The 21,298-nt window shown below is 42.1% G+C and overlaps 2 protein-coding genes across 2 annotated transcripts in view; one reads left to right on the top strand and one right to left on the bottom strand.

Annotated features, from left to right (window-relative positions):
* The window catches only part of TRPM1 (transient receptor potential cation channel subfamily M member 1), a 130,066-nt gene extending 124,237 nt beyond the window's left edge, over window positions 1–5,829 (bottom strand). The window contains 1 exon segment of the mRNA XM_040570318.1: window positions 5,352–5,829. The gene's annotated coding sequence lies outside the window, so the exon portion shown is untranslated.
* A 321-nt stretch (window positions 5,830–6,150) lies between these two features.
* KLF13 (Kruppel like factor 13) overlaps window positions 6,151–21,298 on the top strand; it is a 36,387-nt gene continuing 21,239 nt past the window's right edge. The window contains exon 1 of the mRNA XM_040570482.1: window positions 6,151–8,299. Coding sequence (XP_040426416.1) covers window positions 7,759–8,299 — 541 coding nt within the window. The 5' untranslated portion in view covers window positions 6,151–7,758. The remainder of the gene's footprint in view (window positions 8,300–21,298) is intronic.

A 21,298-nucleotide genomic window follows, 5' to 3' on the forward strand; every position in this document is an offset into this window, starting at 1 on the left:
TTACGTGATTTCAGATGTTTACAGCATGCAGACCAGTAGGTGTGCAAGGAAATCTCCCAGTACATTCATTCCAGGGAGATAAACAATTCTAGTACTCCCAAAACAAATTTCTGTCTTACAGCTCGTAGCACACATCCCTTCTTCAGAACAAGTTAAACAACTGGTAGTTTAAAAGGAAGAAATCACAGCCAGGAATTTACAAAAGGAGTGGTTTAGGTCTCCAAAACTACATAAAAAGTACCTAAATAAGCAACCCGGTTATCAAAATGTCTGTGTGCCCAAGGGCTCTAAGAAATGGATAGCACTGAAATGACTATGCAGGGACGTACTGGGAGATTTGGAAACTTGTGGTCCAGCTCCATTAGGGCCAACTGGTATAGCTCAAGCTCCTCTGTCATATGAAATGTACAACCATCCCCCACTGCTTGGGCTTCTTGGAAGTATCTCTAAGTTTCTGCGGAATGCTTCATGAGATTGATCATATCTGTACTTCACAGTACAAACTGAGCCTTCTGGTAGTTTGATTACACATTTCTGCAGTTGCCCTTCTCTGCTTTAGAGATACGGTACATGTTCTGCATAAGGAACTGACTCAGACAGGAGAGGAAAGAATTTTGTCATTTTAAGTAATGTTGTTTTCATCCAGTGTCACTGAAAAAGAACTCCTTTGAAATCTGTCTACGTATCACATTTAATCCGTGTGTTTAGATTGCTCCATTTAATGGCATAAACTCTTGGCTTTTCAGGTGCCAGCAAAACCTGTACCCTGTGCCTGGGCATTTCTGCAAATGTACAGATCAGACTTCCCAGTAATACAGAAGGGCATCACAGTTCTCATCCTAGAACAATAACTTTGCTTGGCTGGGCTTCTAGTTAATGTTAGCTTGCCACATGGATTAAGTTTGGGCATTTGTGAATTGCTGTGGGTTAACACCCTATCTCAGTCAAAATAATCCATGTCTTAGGCAGCTCCAGGGCTGATATTCAGGCTTCAGGATGTAGGTATCAAGGTTATTGTGAATATGAGAAGTCCTAACACTGTCATGCAACTGAGAGATGCCAGCATAGCAGCTGAGGAGCAGGAGACAGGGATCAGATGCAGGTCTTGTACTGATAGTCTGGATTCAGAGTAACATGGGCAACAAATAATCAGAAAGGGAGAGAAAAGCAGATTCATAAATGGCTTCTGTTTATATGAAATCATACAAATGCTGCATTTAAGCTAGTGCATGTGCTAAATACATAGGAGACGCAATGAATCGCAGAATTTACAGTAACACAAGGCAGTGAAGCAACACACATTCACAGATGGGAAAGAAAGGTTGGCTTAGCTTCTCAGGCCCACTTTCAGGGAGCGGGATTATCTGCTGGATAAATCTCCTTTGCAGAAGTGGCAATAAAAGTTCTTGGCTGCAGAAGAACTGATAATGGTGCCAAAGGGGAAAAAAAATCTCAATTCAAGCAGATCTCCCACTGCCGCCAACATATCACAGCAGATGTCAATGGGATAAGACAGTTACTAAGAAAAGGGAAAACCAAATACAAAACAAAAAAAAAAAGAAAGAAGGGGGTGTAACAGCAATTGCTCACCACCAGCTGACCAACAGCAACCCCTGGAAAACTCCCCCACAGTTTTATTGCAGAGCACGATGTTACATGGTATGTACCATCCCTTTGATCAGCCAGGGTCAGCTGTCCAGCTGTGTCCCCTCCCAGCCTCTTGCCTATCACTGGGAAGGGGCAGAGTGAGAAACTGAGAAAGTCTTGACACTGTGCAAGCACTGTTTAGCAATAGCTGAAGCAGCAGCATATTGTCAACACCGTTTTGGGCACAAATCCAAATCACAGCACCATAGAGGCTGCTATGAAGAAAATTAACCCCACCCCAGCCAGACCCAGCACAGGGATCCACCTGCAGACTGTCAGAACAGAGTGAACCTGCCAACAGCCGCTACCCACACGATGCTCAGCCCTCAGCTGCACTGAGTAACTGCTTCAAGAGGAGGGGAACCTATGGCTAGGGGGCTTCCTTCTGCTTCAATGAATCAGTAAGGCATACATTTACTTCTTTTATTTTTTACACAAAAATCAGGGAGCTGATTTAGGTTGACTTACACAGAAGGGTGTGTAAACAAGCAATTCCCTACTCAGCTTCCTCAAGTGATCACTCCTCTTAAATCTCCATTACACCCTCGCCTTCACGTCCAGGTTCAGACTACAAGTAATGGTTTGTCATGGAAAACAGCCATTTTCCACCTATGCGTATTCCACTGGGATGCACAGCTATCAGCATTTTACCATCTCATTACGCAATGTAAAAGATTTTTCTTCATTGCAGGGGTCCAATTTCGAGACATCAGAAAACACACATGAGAACCCCCCAGTCCAGATTTAGTTTTCATTTCAACACAGCCATTCATACCAAATGCCAACTAGCAAGCATTACGTCCGTTGTACCAAACATCAGATCTCTTCATAATGCTTTCATAAATACAAAACACCAATTTTTTGACCATTGACCATTTCAATAGGCCCAACATATTAGCAATCAGCCTCAAACAGTATATTGTAAAAACATTCAGCTGAATATTTTGCAATACTATTTGCACCTGCAATTCATTGCTGGCTTGCAAGCATAAACATGAATAAAAGTTACACAACATTTGTTGAATAAACTGCTAGGTCAATTCACTCATTTGAGAGCTTCCTGGTGACATTTGTCAGTATTTTCTGTGGTTTTGAATGAAAAAATGCTTACCAAAGTGGGAACATGCAGTATTCAACCCACGTAAAAAGCACACATAAGCGAAGAATTAGAAATAATAAATGGGTAAATCATAAGAGACCAAATCAGTACTGAAATCAGTTAAACACAGCTGAAAAGAATGACTGTGGACCAAATCCAGTGGAAGTGATTATTTTCAAGGCATGACTACTACTTCATCACTTTGCGTTTTATTGATGGCAAAATCTTACCCAAGTCTCAGACTCCTGTTACAGAGACTGAAAATTCAGGATTTTATGTTTCACCTTCCCATGTTTTCTTTACCTGAAGAGCCTCTTTTCCTCGGGTGAGCATTATTTGACTTGATGTTTTCATTTAAGAGAAGTTACTTTAAAAAAAACCAACAACTGATTCCTCAAATACAGACACTAGATTTCAACATTTAAAGTTCTATGAAATATTTATGGCACAAAAGTTACATTTCCCAATATTCTTAAGTTTTGACAGCCCCTACATGCAGGAGAGAGGAGAAGTGTGCTATGAGGAGAGAAGCCAGAGGTGTCCACATGCACCACTTCATAGATTTGTCCAGAAAAGTCACAGGCAAGTCCTGATTGGTTCTATGGGCATAATTTGTGCACACAGTGGCTGTGATGATAATGTGGACAGACTCACTAAGACCTGCACTAAGGTGTTTTCATCTTACAGCTACTGTGTAGGAATGGAATGGGGAGAGGGCCTACATGGCCTTTCACTTTTTCCATTCTCCTGAACAGCTTCTTGGGATGACGTAAAGTAACATAAATTCACTTAAGTCCATACAACTTGAGCACTTCACACTTTTTGCAAGGGACTCATAGGATCCAAAGCAGAAGTATATGAAAACAAAAGAAATTTTTGAGCAAACTCATGCAGCAAGAGTACTGATAAAATGCCTGTAATATAAAACTGAATGTTTAGGACTCATGTTCTCAGGAACAGGAAATTTTTCCTTGGTGAAAAATTATCATCTTTCCCACTCACAAAATTCCTGCTCCAGACTGTCCATGTATTAATTTTGCGTGTTGCAGACTTCCACTACCATTTACTTTATAAAGATGTGATACTCCAGCATCCTTGTAACAGGTTTTATACCATTATAAAAAATAAATAAATCTTGCTATTGCTCAATTTCTTTTTCCCTTTTTTGGCCACGCAAAACTAGATATGAGCTGATTTGAAGCATCTGTATCAGGACTTTGTTCTATTTTGTTTAAAGTTCTGGTTAACAGAGTTCATAAAACTAGTTTAACTTCACAAAGTATTTCAGAGCTTCTCATTCCTGTAATTTAAAACAATGAGCTATTTTGGGAGAACAGGGTGGATTTGATTTAAAATTATTCTGCTGCTATGCATTTGTAGCTAAACAAGACTCTAAACTATTTATTAAGAAAACACTAAAACAAAACAAAACAAGCAAAAGACTGACAGAGCCCAGGCTGAATTATTTGAGTAGATGAAAAAATAGTGCCCTAACAGACAGAAAAATTCCCACCTGTCTATTGCACAAATGCCTGCAGCTGCGAACATGTTAACAACAATCCAATAAAGAAAACTGAAGAAGGATTAGAGTATATCTTTATTAATTTTTCACTGATCTAAAATTCAGCTCATTTGGTCGATAAGTCAACAGTTGCAGGATATTCAGCAGATGTGTATTTACCATTTATCGTATACTTGGAGAAATTCACTTTTCCACTTGTTCTGAGAAATTAAATGCACAACAAATAATAATAACAGACATATAGTCAGGTAAATACATTATCATTACAAAAAAAAGTTTATAACTAGGTAAATTTCTGTAAGATCTTTTTGCACCACTGACCTCATGACTGAAATGTGTTACAAAAGAGCATCACCACTGCCGTTTGCAGGGAGGCTATTATTTCACACAGAAACATTTCATATTTGCAATCCTGCACTAAAACCCATAGACGAGTCCATTGGGCAGCTGGAATTTTCACATCCAGATGACAAACACACCACACCCTGCTCCTGTACGTGCAATGAGATAGCAACTTCTTCAGGTTAAGTGCTCCAGAGGGGACTGTTTTTGTCATCTGGTCAGCTATTATCAAGGCAGAAACACATTTTTATTCTTAGTCCTGCTTTTTAACAAGGCAGTAACAACACCCCCTAACCTGGCTACACACATCTTCTGAATATGACTAAGTTTTCTTTCACATTAAGAAGCCTTTCTGGTACAAGCAACCACAACACCGCTCTTTCCCAAATGAGGAAGGCACGCCCAAAGGGTTCACCCAACCAAAAAAAGAAGCAACTTCTCAGGAAAACAGACCCCGTCTTCCTCTGCCCGCCGTTACCAGGCTGGCACGGAGCCAGCCCCCACGCAAAGAGCAAAACAAGTTCTCAACCACAGAATTGCAGAAGTACTAGAGAGTTCACGCAGTCCACTGGGGACTTGGTTATGACTATTAATTTCACACGAGAAGCACTCCTATATAACAGGAGCAGCTACCAGGACAAGGCTTTAAGCTAAAGACCTGTTAAAAATAAAAAATAAAAATAAAAATAAAGGTTAAGACCCCTCCTTAACATCAGGTATGGCTGGCCACTAACTCCTCACCATCCTTCTGCTGCCCACGGGCCCAGATGTCCTGTGACATGGCATCTTCTCCCTCTTGGCCAAAGGCTCCCGGGACGTGGTGGGCTGTGTCCCACCTGCTCACGCCCCGAACCAAGCCATAGGAGCACCGCACGGTCCCCAAGGGATGCCCCCGGCCCTCGAGAGGCCCCCGACACAACATGGCGCCCAGGGCCTCCTCCACTGTGGGGAGTCACACGCAGCATGTAATGTCTTCTCTGATTGGCTGCTCTACCTCCTTCTGGAGCCCCCCCAAGCATGGCAGCCAATCACACCTCCCGGTTCACCTCGAGGGATTTCTCCTCAGGGCGGGCGGGCGGCGGGAAACGGTGACAGGACGAGGCCCCGGGCCTCGGGCGGCGCGTGCCCGGCGGCGGGGCCGGGCTGCACCGGCACTTCTCGTCCAGAGGCGGCGGCTCTGCGGCACCTGCTGCCCCGAACAGGGGCGGGCAGCGCGGGACGAGGAGGCGGCGCCGAGGTGGTAGGAGAGGGACCCGGCGGGGCTGAGAGGCGGCGCGGGACGGGGCGAAGCAGAACCCCGGTGGGGCCATGGGCCGTCCGCGCCTCCCTTCTCCTGCCCCACTTCTCCTTGAGAACCTGGGCCCGAGCCCTGCCCTCTCCTCACCCCCTCACCACGGCCCCTGTTTCTCCTCGAGGTGGGAGAGCAGAGGGGTCACTGCTGCAGGGTTCTTTGTGAGGAGCTGCCAGGTAGGTCTGCTGCAGCCACCTTCAGCTACCGTCTCCACTTGAAAGGGTTGTCCCTGGGTTTATTTCCTTTAGGAATAAATAGGGGAGTCTGAAACTCGACCTTTATTTAGAAACGTGAACGTTTCCTGTAGCCATGCTCAGCAGAACAAATGGTACGACATGTCTGTATCAAAATGATGTAGCACATTGCAGCGTGAAACCACATCTTCCTGTGCTGGTGGTGTGCCTTACTCCTCCCTTGACTGCAGGGACTGAAGTCCCGCAGAGTGCCACAGGATAACAGAACAGACACAGAGGGCTGCAGTAGACACAGGTTGCCAACAGGTCTGACCTAGAGGGGAAGCGGTGCGTGAGAACCCAAAGCACAGCACCTATAAAGTGCAGTGGTAGCACTAGCATATGTTGCTCCTGAATAAGGCATTTTCACATGAATGAAACCAACTTTTTACTCAACACCAAAACTATTTGAGTTTCTGCAACAGATGTTCGCTTCCTTCCACGCCCCCTCAAACTCCAAAACTTTCCATCCAGGAAAGCTTCCAAAGAAGCCCTCCTGGTTTCTGACCAGCTCTGCCTCCGAGGAAAGGTCCATCTGCACTAATGACGGGAATTTCACAAGAATTAGTCTAAAGAAAGAACATGATCCAACCAAAGGTAAGAAGCACCACAGAATAACAGTGTTCAGACCTGAAATCAGATGCATTTCTTTCTGTTTTGGTAAGCTGGTCACACACAACCCATTTATTCATTCAGGCATTAATCTCTACAAACTGGCTGAGCTGTTATCTCTTGATAAATGAGAATAATAATAATAATAAAAAGTGATTTCCATTTGTACTTTTAAATACTTGAGAGGCAGTGGAGCGCTTTGACATAGAGGATGGTGATTTCAACAGCTTATTATTCTCTGGGAGTCAGCTAAACGTGTCACAATTTATTAAAATCCTCACACGCACTCCATCCGTGTAGCTGCAGACCAACTGGTGTACTCTCCCTCCTTTTTCCCATCACTTGTATCAGCCCCAACACTGCACCGTTTTTAGATCTCTACGTTTTAACGGCCCAGTGCCGGTTAAGCCGTCCCTGCAGGCGACGCTCTCGCGCAACACGCCCCGAGCTGCCGGCGGAGGGCTCCGCGCCCGCCGCTCTGCGCCCGGCGGTGCCGCACAGCGCGGCCCCGGGGCGCGCTCCCGCGGCACGCGGCGCGCCCGGCAGCCAATCGGACGCTTCCTTTCACTTGCGGGGGGGGGGGGCGGTGGCCTAGTTGTGACGTCACGGCCAGATGTGGGCCGTGGGCACGCCCCCGGCGAGGAGCGGCAGCGGGAGGCGAGCGGCTGTCAGCGCGCCATGCGCGGACCGGGCCGGCACAGCCGCTCTCCTCTCGCGCCGGCGACGAAACGCCGCCGGTAATTCACGCTGCCAGCAACAAGCTGCCGCTGCCGGGAGCCGTCCGCTCGCCTTTTTCCTCTCCCACTGGACTTGGGCGCTTTTTTGGATTTAGGGACGGGCTGGGCGTGATCGTCGCAGAGTGCGGTTTTGATGGCTGCTAGATCAGACTTCACTTCTACTGAGAGAGCTTAAGAAATAAAGAGAGGGGAAGGTCTGCTTGCCTAATCTCTTAAAAAAAAAAAAAAAAGAAGTGCTTTTTTCCGGTTTGGATTTCTTTTAAAACTTATGAAAAATGGCAACAGCAGCGTATGTGGATCATTTTGCAGCAGAGTGCCTTGTTTCTATGTCCAGTCGTGCTATTATCCATAGTCCCAAAGGGGAGCCTGATCCCCAACCTGATGCAGCAATACCTCCTTCGTCAAATGGAGAAGATAAGTGGGAGGTCAGAGAGACTGGGAAAGACAATGGATCGTCATTACTTGTGGTAGCTAGCATTTTAGCAGATCTGAACCAGCACGTCCCAAACTCACCCGCTCTCAAAATGGAAAAAACAGAGACCTTTGATATCACAGAACAAATACACATTTCTATCGCTCCTAAGGAGTTTGGGGAAGAAAGCGTGTCTTCGGCTGGTAAGCGTGGAGGAGGAAAAGCAGCCACACCTACTAGCCTGGCTGCAGTAACTGAGCCAAGCCCCAGACAAAAGAACAAACGCGGGAGAAGCTGGACTGACCCTGGATCACCCCAGAAAAAGCACAAATGCCACTATGTGGGGTGTGAAAAAGTTTATGGCAAATCTTCCCATCTTAAAGCTCATCTAAGGACCCACACAGGTTAGTTGCAATCCAGCCAAAGATTTATTTGTTACAGCTTGGTAATTAAAATGAATGTTGAAAAAAAAACAAAAACAAACTTGTATTTGGCCACCATTATGGTTTCATCTTTCAGAACTCAAGCTCGGAGAAAAACAAAAAAAAGCCCTCCGGGAATAAACCCTTACTAGGCATAGATTCAAAGCTAATGTTGCCTTTTATTACTTAATATCACAGGGAATGGAGCGTGGGTCATCTGTGTGGATCCTACCACACTGTAATTTTTAGTTGTTATTCTTGTTTCGTGTATCTTCGACTTACCCTTTACAAGGCTTCTTACCTTCCCCCATCTACTTTTTCCAACACTGTGCTCCTGTCAGTACCTTTATACCTGCTTATCACTTCCCATACAAACATCAGTACTCTTAATCGTTTAAAATTAAATGTTCTAGAGGCACCCGAATGACCGTGTTTCTGTTTCTTTCTTTAGAAGGCATTTTTGTGAAGCTAGAGCAGGCAGGAAGGCAGTTGAGAGGCTGAATATGAGTCACAAGGAGATACTGAACATAGATGTAAAGGGACATGGGCAGCTTCTGAAAAAGCTTTTAGCAGCTGGGTAAAACTGATTTCAACGACAACAAAAAAAAAAGCACATTAGAATGTAAACACTAACTTTTCCTGATCAGCGTTCACTTGTTGGTGGTCTCATCTGACTGCTTCTTTGTTGCTATCATAACTTACAAGACATACACACCTAAAAAAAGTTGAAGTCTTGCAAGCACCATGGAAGTTACTGAAATAGTTAGGAATACTATATTGAAAAAGGCCCTGTGACATGCCATACTTGATGCCTCTGCCCTGTGTTGGGGAACAGGATGACCTACAGTTGCACAGGGGGCTCCAAAAACCGAGGAGACTGATCTCTGCTGGAGACACTGGTCATAGTGTCTATGACAAAGCACCATGCAGATGAGAACAAACTTAGGCGAGCTGTTCAACTGAGTTACTTCAGACAACAAATTAGTTTACTAAAATCCGTGATCAGTTTGCTTATAAAGAACGTTAAGGAAAAGATCCTCAGAACCACACCTGACAAATAACTCCTGAACCATCATAGCTCAGAAGTGGCAGCCTCACCCACACCAAACAAACCTCTTCAAGCATACCTAGCTTTTCCTGCTGCCTTCCTAGGATGAAGGAAGAGCTGTTCTAAACTGAGGATGTTTGCTTTCTGTGGCAGAGAAGAAAGCCCCGTCAAGTTTAAGCATATAGATGGACAATTCCCTATACAGCGCAGCCAAAGGAACAGCATGTTCCTGGCACCCTAGGCAGCTTGCCCCGCTTTGCGCTGTGCGACTGTTTCTTGCCTGCTTGGAGTTCATGAGAAAAGGTGCTTACACTCAGCTCTCAGGGAATTTTCTCCAATGATTTTCAGTTCTTTTGCACTTATTTCTGGCCTTTGCCATTGTCCTAGAAGCAAAAGATAAACTTAGCCGTGTTTCTGGGCTCCCAAACCAACTGGAAACCAAGACAGGGAACTCCTCTCCCTGACAAAGAGAGGAGGGCTGGGCCACGTCCGCCCTGCAGGGAGAGGAGCAGGGGGAGTCGTGCTCTGGGCTGCCGCTGAGTGGAGTCATTTGAGGACACTGGCTTGCCTCCAGGTTCTCTCAGTTTTTTTTTTTTTTTTTTTTTTTTTTTAAACTCTTCACTTCCTGTGTTTTTTCCAAATCTGCAGGGCTTAATTCATTCTTGCTGTAGTGAATGGCACAGAGAAAGAGAACCATGTGTGTGAGAGCTAGAGAAAAAGTGGGGAAGGGACTGGTTTTGCCGTGGGAGTGGCAGGACCCTCAGGGACTAGAGCTTCTTTGTTTTCTCGTGTCTCCAGTGTCTGTATGGGAAGCTTTAAACAAAGCTGCCAAGTTTTCCTTCTCGCTGGCAACAGGTCTTTGTTTGGATTCTGTTCTAAACAGGCTTAAATGCCTCTTACTCATGTTGCAGAATGCTTTCTAGGGTGTTTGTGCTTTTTTGTTGTTATTGTTTTTTAAAGAAGTTGTGACTGGCTTGAAAAAAGTTAATATGACACTTGGAAAAGCTAACAGAACATACAGTGACTTCCAGACAGTTTTGTTTGTTTTAACTACAAAACACATAATGGGTTTTACTGGATTAGAACAAGGGTCTTGGGTCTCCCCTGCTTTCCAATGCCCATAAACTTACTTGGGTAACACGTACGCATCAGCCTGCCAGATGGGTAGGATAATGGCTGTCCACCTCACCAGCGAAAGTACTCCAGGAGCACACGAATGGTACTTTAAACCTTTAAGGTAAGCTGCCAGAGTGACTCCCAAACCCAGTTACTAAGAACCAATCAAAAACTTCTACCATGGATTAAAACTTTTTCCATGTGCTCTATGACTACCCCAGCTGGTAGTTAGGGGCAAACTGAAGGCTAAGAACACTACTGCAGGCTAGAAGATACTGATGATAGTGCTGGAGGTATTTGGATGGTGCAGTTTATGACTTGCTTTAGAAGCTTGCTTGTCTTTGTCTGCTACTGTGCTCACAAATTAAAGATTTTACTCTTCATGTTCAGAGCAAGGGCAGACTTTATTTTTGAGGTTATAGTGTGGCAGAGAGATACCTAACCTTTCAAGTATTACTCAGTTAAATCCAGTCCACATTAGTAGGGACTGAAAGCTGGCAGTGTTTTCTGGCTGTTTGGTGGTCCATGTAATATCTTTGATGGTTTTAGCCTGATTTTAATGCTCAAATGTGCCAAACAAACACAGTAGTCTACAGGATGCTTATTATCCTATTTCAAGCTGAAGAAACGAGGTGGAACAGCCAAGAAGGCATTATCTGCCTTTTGTCCTTAGGCCATCGCTCAGAGTACAGTGTTTTAGATTGAAGTTCCCTATTAGATCTGTATGTGCTAGAACAAACTGTAGTGTCTTGTACACTAACAAGTTAAGCTAGCTCAACCTTTGGAATGCTTCTCCTTTATTAAGACAACGTCGAACAAGGCAGAAAATACTAGTCACCAAAGTCTCTGCAGTTCTCCCCCCAGCCTACAAACCCTTCCCCTCCCCCTAGGTTTCTTTTCATGTTTATATTTTCCACCCCACCCTCTCACTGGATGTCCTGGAGTTTAACATGATCATCAGCCACAAAGCCCTTGAAGTTTTAATGTTTACCAGAAGGTTATATTTAGTGTCAACGGGTAACGTCAAGTCCAGATTCTTTTCCACTGAGGTTCCCGTGGACCTCAGAGGCTGTGTTGTGATCCACAAATGCAGCACTCTGTCCCAAGGTATAGTGATCCCATTGAGGCAAAAATTCCACTGGCTTACCAGTTTAAAAAAAATCCCCTCCTGAGAAAACTCATAAATAGAAAGAACTTTCAGAAAATCAGACAAACCATTTACATGACAAAGTTCTCCTTCCTCTTAAGCTGATTTTCAATGTGGGCTCAGTAAAAAGGTTTGGAAATTCTCTGGAGTCACTGGAAACCAGTTTGTCTCTGATATACCAGTGGGAAGAAACAGATGGTGCAGAGCCTAATAGCCATCTCAGGCCAGGACCTCACCGAGCATTGTCAGGGCCTGCTGTGTTCTGGGAGGCTACGAAGGGCACCAACTTACTGAATTATACTACATACAAACACGTAGGAAAAAAGACTACGTTTTGGGCAGGGATCTGAAGAATCCTGTATATTGCAACCCTCCCCAAAGTCACTGTGACCTCTAAGAGCTTTTAGCAATCTGCATTACACGCAGAGAAAGCACAAAATAAAGCTTTTAATTCTAGTGAGATTTCTTTCTGAACTTACTAATTCTGCTCACTGTCCACTACACCATAACGCAAGAGCAAGTTTCCAATTATTAGAACTAAATGTGTTTGTGCTAATTAGCACATGCTAAAGATGTGGCCACCAGTCGCAGTCTGAAGTATTACTGGGAGAGTCTGGCAGTGAAACAAACCTGTGGGCCAGGTGACTTCACAGTGGCTCCTTTGTGCTGTTGCTTAACTGTCATAGCTGGCTGACCAGGCATAGGAAGAGGAGGCGGCCACCCTGGACGCATTATTCTTGCTCACAGATGTCAGGTTAGGACTTGTTGAGGAGAAAGTGATCAAGGCCTTTGTTGGTCTCTAGCTGGCAGACTGACATTTTAATTAAGCCTGCTTAACCTTGCAGTACTCCAGCGCTAAGTGCAGCCTGATCTGCTAGAGGCACCAATTCAGGTAACTAGATTGAAAAAGGATGTGTTATTAGGTATCTATTATTTTTAGTCTTTGATTCATTAAGTATTAACTGAATTTGAATAAGTAGAAGAAATTGACTTCCATTCACTCGCTTGATTATCTTAAATCTCTATAATCACAATTTTAAGGGTAACACTGAGGAACCCATATGAAAAAAATTTTAACTTAAGCACCCTTTTTTCTCAGTTACTATGTCATTTCCCTAAGCAGAATTTTCCTAATGAATTAGTAACAGGGGTATATGAAAATGGGGAAACTCATAATATATTTGGTATTTGAAAGCAATCTTCTGAAATACAAAGCAGTCAGACCTCGTTCTCACAAGTGTAACAACAGTATAACAACTAGGCTAGACAAAATAAAGTATTTGACCTGTGTTTAGATTGGTAAGGTTTTAAAAAGGAGGATAGTTTTCACTTTCAGTTCTAGCAAATCTGCTTTGTTCTGACTACATTAGTTTAAAGCACGGCAGCAAAGCACAACTTCTTTGAATTTGGTCCGAATCAAGGTGCCACCTAAGCGCATGTAAAGAAACTGATTGACAGGTATAAGGAGAAGCAAGTTCACATGTCAGTGAAATAAAATTTATTTTACATTTTAGCACCTGGCAATTACCAGAAGCTTAGCTGGTTAGCTCAAAATGCGGCCTAGGTTTCCTTTTAGCTTGCCTGTAGGCACACAGTGACTCCAGAAGGGGTGTATGCACATGGGTGGCAGGCAGAGTTAGTGAAGAACCAGACCTTTACAAGAGAAGGCTGCAAGAAGAGAAGCTTGATCTAATGCCTCCTGTGCCACCCAAGAGCAGCGGAAAACAGGGCTGCAGGTTATGCTTGGGTGTAACAGCAGGAAACGTGTGGGTAGCACTGGTTCAGTCCATCCTCTAAGCTGGCAGCTGGGCTGCTCTGGATGCCAGGACCAAGCATGAAACTGCCCACACTCTGAACATGACACCAGAAGAAACTGGAAAGGTCTTTCCCCAATGGTGGTTTCCCACAAGCAGGAGGACTGGCTAAGTTAACGTGGTCCTCCCCACGTCACCCTGCAGTTTCAGTTCTAGTGGCTGGGCCTCCTGTTTTTGACTTGGATTAAAAGTTAGAAACAGCTGGCTAGCTAGCTTTGGATGCCTAACTCACTGTCATTAGCATACAGCCAGTTTATCAAAAAGCTCTAAGGTACCTCTAAGGCCATCCTGCCCTATAATGCACTTCTACTGCCCTCCACCTCTTCTCCTTACTGAGCATGACAAAAACACCTCTCATAGGTTTTTCTTTCAGACTAGAAGAAGTAGTAGGTTCAGGACAGTTTCAAATGCTAGCCTTGTGAAATAGTCATCTTTGCAGCCTGACCCATAAGCACTCTCTCTCAGTGAGAAGTAGTTCAGCGCCTGTTTCTGCACCTTTTTGAAAACTGATGTTCTTAAGTGTCTGAATAAGCCCACGGTTTTAAGAACAACAAGGAACTGCAAAGCACTGTTTTTGTTTTCTCTGAAAGAGCTCTGCAACTACTGAGAAGCATTCTAACTTTTCCTAAGAATGTTTAAACACACCAAAAAAGCATAGTTGAAAACATAAAACAACTTTTTAAACAGTGCTGCCAAAGCCCTCAGCCTAACACTCAATTTCCAAGAATAAAGTTACTAGTTAAGAGTATTGATTCTAAGCCAGGATACAGACAGTTTGTGTTCATTGAAGATAACAAACAGTATATATGCTTTAAATATTTTAGTCTTAGAAATTACTGAAATAATAAGTACAGGGCATAAAGTTCAGGAAGGAGTAAGCAGGTTTTAAAACTTACATTTTTCAAGATGAACTGAACTCAGGAAGGCAAAATTATTACTTCTGCTGCTGCTCTCTCCGTTTACCTGACTGGTTCAGGATTGAATAATAGAGTTCAATCAACTCAGCTGCAAAAGAGTTAGGGTTAAACTGATTCTGTGGGGAATCCAATTAGCTGACAGCTGTATTTACTACACACTTGAGTAATATTAGCTACAAAAAAGCCCTAAACCTCCTGACTGTTATGCAGGTTTTCTGTGAAAGACTTCTATCCTTCCCCCCCACCCCCCTCCAGTCTTTAATGAAATATTAATCATTCAGTAGTGTCTGAATGATTAATGACAGGACAGGCCCGAAAGCTGTTCTCTTATCTATGAGATATGTATGTTTTGGATAGTTTAGAAGAATCATTGAGAATGAATTTTTACTCATCTGATTACCACAACCCAGTGTATAATACAGCACATACCTAAAAAATCAAAAACTATGTATTACTCTATTTTGCAATGGGAAAAAAGATATAAATTCATGGAATTGAAAAACACTGTGTCCTACCATTATAGTCATACATCTACTCAAGATCAGGTTTTACTAAGAATTTACTCATCATTGTGGAAGTCAGTGACAATTTTGCATCACTGAAGAACAAAAAACAAATTGAGCAAGTATTTCAGAAATCTGGCTCAGAAGGGAAGATTTCTCTGCCAACCTTGTTACAGAAATAAAGCTGTTGATAATAATTGACAGAGTTTAGGTATTGGAGCCTACAAGCCTTTAAAGCAAAACTCTACATTTCATTATTGTAACTGATGGAGAGAGGATCTCCTAAGAAAATCCTCTCTTGTTTTTCCCTCTTCACCACCATCTTTGGAACGGGCATAATCAGCATAGCTAAATATTCTCTCTCTCTCTGTAATTTTTCCAAATTCTTCCTTTGCTTTTGCTGAGTGAGCAGAAGAGGAAGATGACAATCTGTGTAAAAGACAAAGGAGCATTGCTTTGAATCTGAGGAGGGACACATGGCTGGGTTATGTTGTGTTGAAACACGATCAAACTGGGAAAGAAAATCCACAGAAGTAAAATCAATTTTTAACTTCTGCAATTCTTTGGAAATTACATTTTGCTGAGACAGGTTTTGCTCTGGCAGTGAGTTGCTAATGTGCGTAACCTGTGATCGTATGTTAGGAGAGCAGAGGGTAATTAACAACAAAAAAATAAATAAATCCCAGCTATGGTTTGGCTGTTCCAGTCAACCTAATTCACAGAATACAGTGATCAGGGATACATTTTCTACAGCGCACAAACCTCGGATATCTAATGGAAAAACATGCAGAAATTTCACAGAACTCTCTTTCCACAAACCATCTTCCTTTTAGCACAGAGGTGATGGTCTGGTCTAACACAATAACACCTATTAATATTGAAAGTGGTAAGGGTGGATCACCATCCTGCTGCTCTCCTCATCCTAGAAACCTGTAGCTGGCACTTTCCTTCTCAGTAACAAGTTCTGTCTTACAGATAGTCCAGAGTATACCAGCAAATGGTCTCTTAATGACGGACAGTTGCATGGGATAGGTGTGTTTGTATTAGAAATTAATCTCAGCCTTATAGAAAATGTGTTCTGAATGACCTGTATATGATTTTTGTGCAATCGCACATACAATGTTTCTCTGCAGGATGCTGGAAAGTAGGTCTGTGTGACATGAGTTGTGCATAAACAGATCTTTCACTAAACTGGAGTTCATTATGAAATAAACTCAGTCAGATTTCATTTGAAAAGAAGGTGCCTTTAACTATTTAAAACACAAGCATTGCACTGTGTTATTGTCTAGTTGAACATGGTTATGGCACGTCCAAGAGCAGAAACCTGGAACTTGTTTATGTTGGATTTGTGCTTTCTTGTTCTGTTTTATAACTTAAGCATGTTCCAATTTTTTCCCTGTCCTTCCAAACTTGGATCAGCTGTTTGGAAGTCAGTAGTGACAGAGACAAAAATATTCTACTCTTGCAGAACAGTCTTTAACTGCAAAGTAGCCTTTGAAGGGTCTTTCTGCGGTATTTCTAGAGGTACATATATTTTTTTTTCCTTTGTTACCCACTAGGCTTTTATTAGGTAGATTCACATGGGCAGTGAGATCATTATCTTGCTGTGCATAGTTTAACAATAGCTGTACAATATGCCTTTTTATGTGTAAGCACTGAAGTCAGACACACATATCCTTTATTTTTCATGTCATGCAGATTCAGCAAGATCTTATGTGGCCTCCACTTAACCTAGAAGAAAAGTTCTTTAAAGTGCCATCTTTGTAGCTACTAGTGGAAAAACTACCTCAGAAGCTTTTTTGCAGCCCTAACATAAAAAAAACATTTACTTACCAGGAACTTGGCACAAATCAAATGGTATTGAAGTGAGCGTATCCTTAAATAACCTCTCATGCAAGGGAAGGATTTTCCGTAATCAGTTACAGCATTTTTGTAGTGTTCTCAAGAATTATAGGCAAAATATTTGTGTCCAGCTGTCTTTAATAAGCTATCTTACACTTACTGCACACAATGTGCCCACCAGACTGCTCTCTACTATTCAGTTACTTGACTTTTGGAATAGAGGCACCTGAAGAGCTTTGTTACTGCTGTGCACTTTGCAGCTTTCTGTCTGCTTTGGTCCTGCAGCAAGCTAGAGTAACCCTGGGCAGCAAATACATGAGCAGAATGGGCACGTAGGTATGTAACCTTTACTGTCTTTGACAGTAGTTTTAAAACTGCTCAAGGACAGAAACAGAAATGCTAACCACTTGATTCCACTTGAGTAAGATCACCTGAGGTACAGCAGCCAAAAAGGAGGCATCGACCTTCTTCAGCTAACCAACTGGAAGTAGTTCCACAAGGGGAATTTACAATGGAGCCAGCTGAGAAGGGTTAGAACATGGCAGCCTAGTCTGTCTTAAGATGTTTCCTGAAAAAATTTGCTGAAATGGTGAACTATTTGTTAATAAATCAGAGAAATATTTGTTGAGAAACTTGGGTTAAATAAATGAAATTACATTGGTACAAATTTACACGCTAAACGGGGGCTTTATAGATTCTTGCAAACCTTGTGGTGTGTGTGGGGCTTTCCTGAATTCCTGACCTCATAGTGTAGGATTCTCCTATAACAAATACAAACAGGGATGCTGCTAAAATATTACTGAACCACTGTCTAATTCCTCTTGTGTATTGTGGGGGCTTAATGAATTTAAACTTGCAATTTCTTTTAACGCCAGCATTAAAAGAAAAAGTTCTTGTTTGTTTTGGTGATATATTTTGGAAGACTAATGTGAATTGTATACAGCTTTCTAATGCACACGTGTGAAACTAGCAGAGGACTGAAAGCCCCTCTAAGTCAATGGAAATGTCTGTCCAGCACATGTATGTCCATATGAGCAGTTCCGATGGGCTGCTGGCAGATAGCTAGTCTTAGTGTATAAAAAGAAGGGGGTGTTTGCAGAGTATGCTTTTTAAAATAGTACATGGCCAAAACAAAACCAAGTATCTTAGATATCCCCAAAGAATTACTTATCTGCCAGGATTCACCTGGTTAGATTTATTTCCATTTGTGCAGAGATGTACAGCCTTTCATTTCCCATCCCTGGAGGTGTTCAAGACCAGATTGGATGAGGCCCTGAGCAACCTTATCTAGTGGGTAGCAGTCCTGGCCATGGCGGGGTGTGGGTTGGAAGTAGATGATATTTAAGGTCCCTTCTAACCCAAGCCGTTTTATGATTCTGTGATATCCCCCAGCTTTCATCATTCTTGGAAATAACTGAATTCTTCTCGCTTAATGTGACTTACAAAAGACGTGCAGAAGCACAGGCGTACTACCAGGAGCATAGCTGAATATTGTGGGAACATAATGCCACTCAAGATTCATTCCACTGTGGTTACATTCCACAATTTTCTTAGCATCTTATCTGCATGTTCAGATATCACACAAGATCAATAATTACTTCATATATGCTGAAGGAATCGTTTGCAATTTTTCTACATTTTCCTTCCAGCTTCAGTCAATTTTGTTGTGCTGGGATCTCCTTTCAGGCTGTGGGACAATACTGTTAATGGCACCATCTCATTGACCAAATCAGCCATGATTTAAGCCTGCATCTTTTGGAGCTTGGAGTTTAGAGGCAGCAGCAGTCTTAACTTCTGGGGAGCTGTTTTATTTAACAGGTCTCACTGATGACTTCCAGAGGATGGGATGGCCGAGCATCCCATCAGTGTTATCCTCGCTGTGCTCACTGAAATAAGCAAAGATTGTACAATGGTTGGCACAACTGATTTACCATGAACCCTGTCCCAGACCTATACAATTGGGAAACATACAGATGACGTGTTTAGGAACATGATTATCAGACACCTTATTAAGGCAATAATTTATGAAGGTCTCATTACATAATGCAGGGACAAAACTGGATTGAGAAATACTGAACACTGCTTTTCAGAGCACAGATGTTCAGCAGCAGCTTCTAAGGAAAGAAGCAAAGTTTCAGGAGGTCCTCAAAGGGTGGCTTTGTTGTTGTTACTGTTTTTGTTTTTTGTTTCTTTTTTTTTTTTCAATAGAGTAAAGAACATTTTGTTATTCTGTTTATCAAAGTAGCTTCAGTTTATGGAATTGACCAACATTTCTGATAAGCAGTTTGGACTAAGCAAACATGCTGTTTCACTGCAAGTGTAAACTCTCGCCTGACTCATACTACAAGATACGAGAGGGTGAACAGCTATACATTTTTAGACTTTATTGCTAACATTGTTTATTGGTGAAACGCATGTAGAACTCACCTGTTTTTTGTGCATTTCTGTACATGAATGTTTTGAGCAGTGCTTCCTCTGCAGAAAACAATTATCACTGACCTTATCAAGCAAAAGTATTGTATAATGATAAGCTATTTTAAACCTACATCTTGGACTTGGTACTTCCTTTTCTCTGCCCCATCATTTAAAGTGAACTTGTTTATGGCTGCTGTTAATTCTTCGAAGATTTAGGGCTCTATAAAATAGAAAATAAAGGTCATAGCTCAGCTCTTTCACTATGCTTGATAGGATAACATAATAAGGATTTGGGTAGTCTCCCCTCTCTCAAGTCTGACATGAAACTTTGCAGTGAAAGAGTCCTTTTCCTTCTCTTTGTTCATCCTTATCTTGACTGATGTTCTTACAGACTATTTATAGGAACATAATTCAATTTTTGTATGTAGTAGACTCCTTCACTTTGAATGTACAAATCATTGAACTTCTAAAGTTATTATTTGCCATTAAAAATCTAGTAGGTAACAAAAAAGGTCCAAGAGAATGCCACCTAGATAATGTTTTGTTTCTGTAATGAACACATAGTAAAGCAGCTACACTTTCTGAGGATACATAATCAGTACCCTGCCTTGTGCTGCTAAGGTTAGCATTTGTTGGTGAATTGCAGCCTAATTATTTTGGAGAAGTGTTACTAGCATATGACACCTGTGTGGAACTCAAGTGTTTATGTTTGCGTAAAGTTTTTCTCTGTGAGAAAGCTCTGGTCTCGTGTATGGTGTCCTCATGGACACGTCTAGACTATGCTATACACTTCTATATTAGACATATATATTGTAAAGTGGAGGTGATCAGTGTTGCTTGTAGCAGATCCTGTATGTCAGTAAGGGACTCAAATGTTTGGTATAAGCTACATTTTTCCAGTGTTAGTATAAGAATTGCTTTCAAAGATATGCTTTCAAAGATGCTGAGATGAATTTCTTGCAGAAAGATGAGGATGCACATAGTTTTTCTTTGTTGCATGCTTTGGAGGAAGTGAGCTGTACGCTTATTTGGAAGTTATCATTTAACTGTTTTCTCAGCTAAGTAGTTGTAGAGAGGCTGTAGCATTCTCCTGGGTGTTCTGCAAGTTTTGTGGTATTCCCTTTATGAAGAAGTGATTATGCTAGCATGCTTTCCATCTGAGTGCAGTCATTGCCATTTCAAGGACAAAAACAGTAAGAATTTTTCTTATTTTTCACAGTAAGATTTTCTTATGTGTCTATTATTCACAAAGAGTAACAATCTTAAATTTGAGTTATAAGAAGTTTTCTTTTCAAAAGAAAGTATAACCAAGTTTCAAAAAATTAACTGAAATTCAAGATCAAAGTATTGTGTACAACACATCATTTGTAGGAATAATAAACCATCCTGTTTGGCACTGTCAAGCTGCAACAGCAATAGTCAGATCATCTGAATTTCCCAAAGTCAACTCAGGGTACAGCATAGCTCGTGCAGTTGCAATTCCTGTTTTCTTTGGTTTTATTTACAGTCAGCCTGTTGTAATAGAACCTCTTGATTACTCAAGTTTATGAACCTTGCAGCTCTGCACATGGCAATTCCTGAATCCTAGCCCAAGATCCCTCAGCTGCCTGAGTTGTGCTCAGCAGGAGGTAGGAAAATGGGCAGGGAGTCAGGTTCAAATCATTGTGTAGTTCCCAGTCTTAAAACTAGATTGAACAAGAGTCCAAACAGAAATAAGAGCAAATGGGGACTTCTATAATCTTTTCAAAGTAAAAATTACGTCCTCAAAATAGGGTTTTGGAGCTAGTCTATGGGCTTGTATGTCAGGGATAGCCTGGTAGAATGTCACAATAATAGCTTAAAATAATCTGTATTTACTATTATATTTCACAAAACTTTTCCATCCAGAAAGCTTCTCCTGAAAATCTCTGGCAATAGTAAACCTGTTTATTTTGTAGAGTATTTCATTAGCCCCCCTGCTTTGGGCAAGCAAAGTGTATTCAACTAATTTGTTGCACACAGAAAGGTGTACCATCGCAAGAAGCCAGAAGGCTTCCTTCTCCTCACCCAAATTAGCAGGACTGTTAGAGAAGTAGGCCTGCTAGCATCTTAAATGAAGAAGCGTAGCAGAGCATGAATAAATGTACCGGAGGCACTTGTCATTTATGTTTTAGGCTGTGATAGGGAACTTCTACTACAA

The sequence above is a fragment of the Cygnus olor genome, chromosome 11 (genome assembly GCF_009769625.2).
Source record: "Cygnus olor isolate bCygOlo1 chromosome 11, bCygOlo1.pri.v2, whole genome shotgun sequence".
NCBI classification, from domain to species: domain Eukaryota; kingdom Metazoa; phylum Chordata; class Aves; order Anseriformes; family Anatidae; genus Cygnus; species Cygnus olor.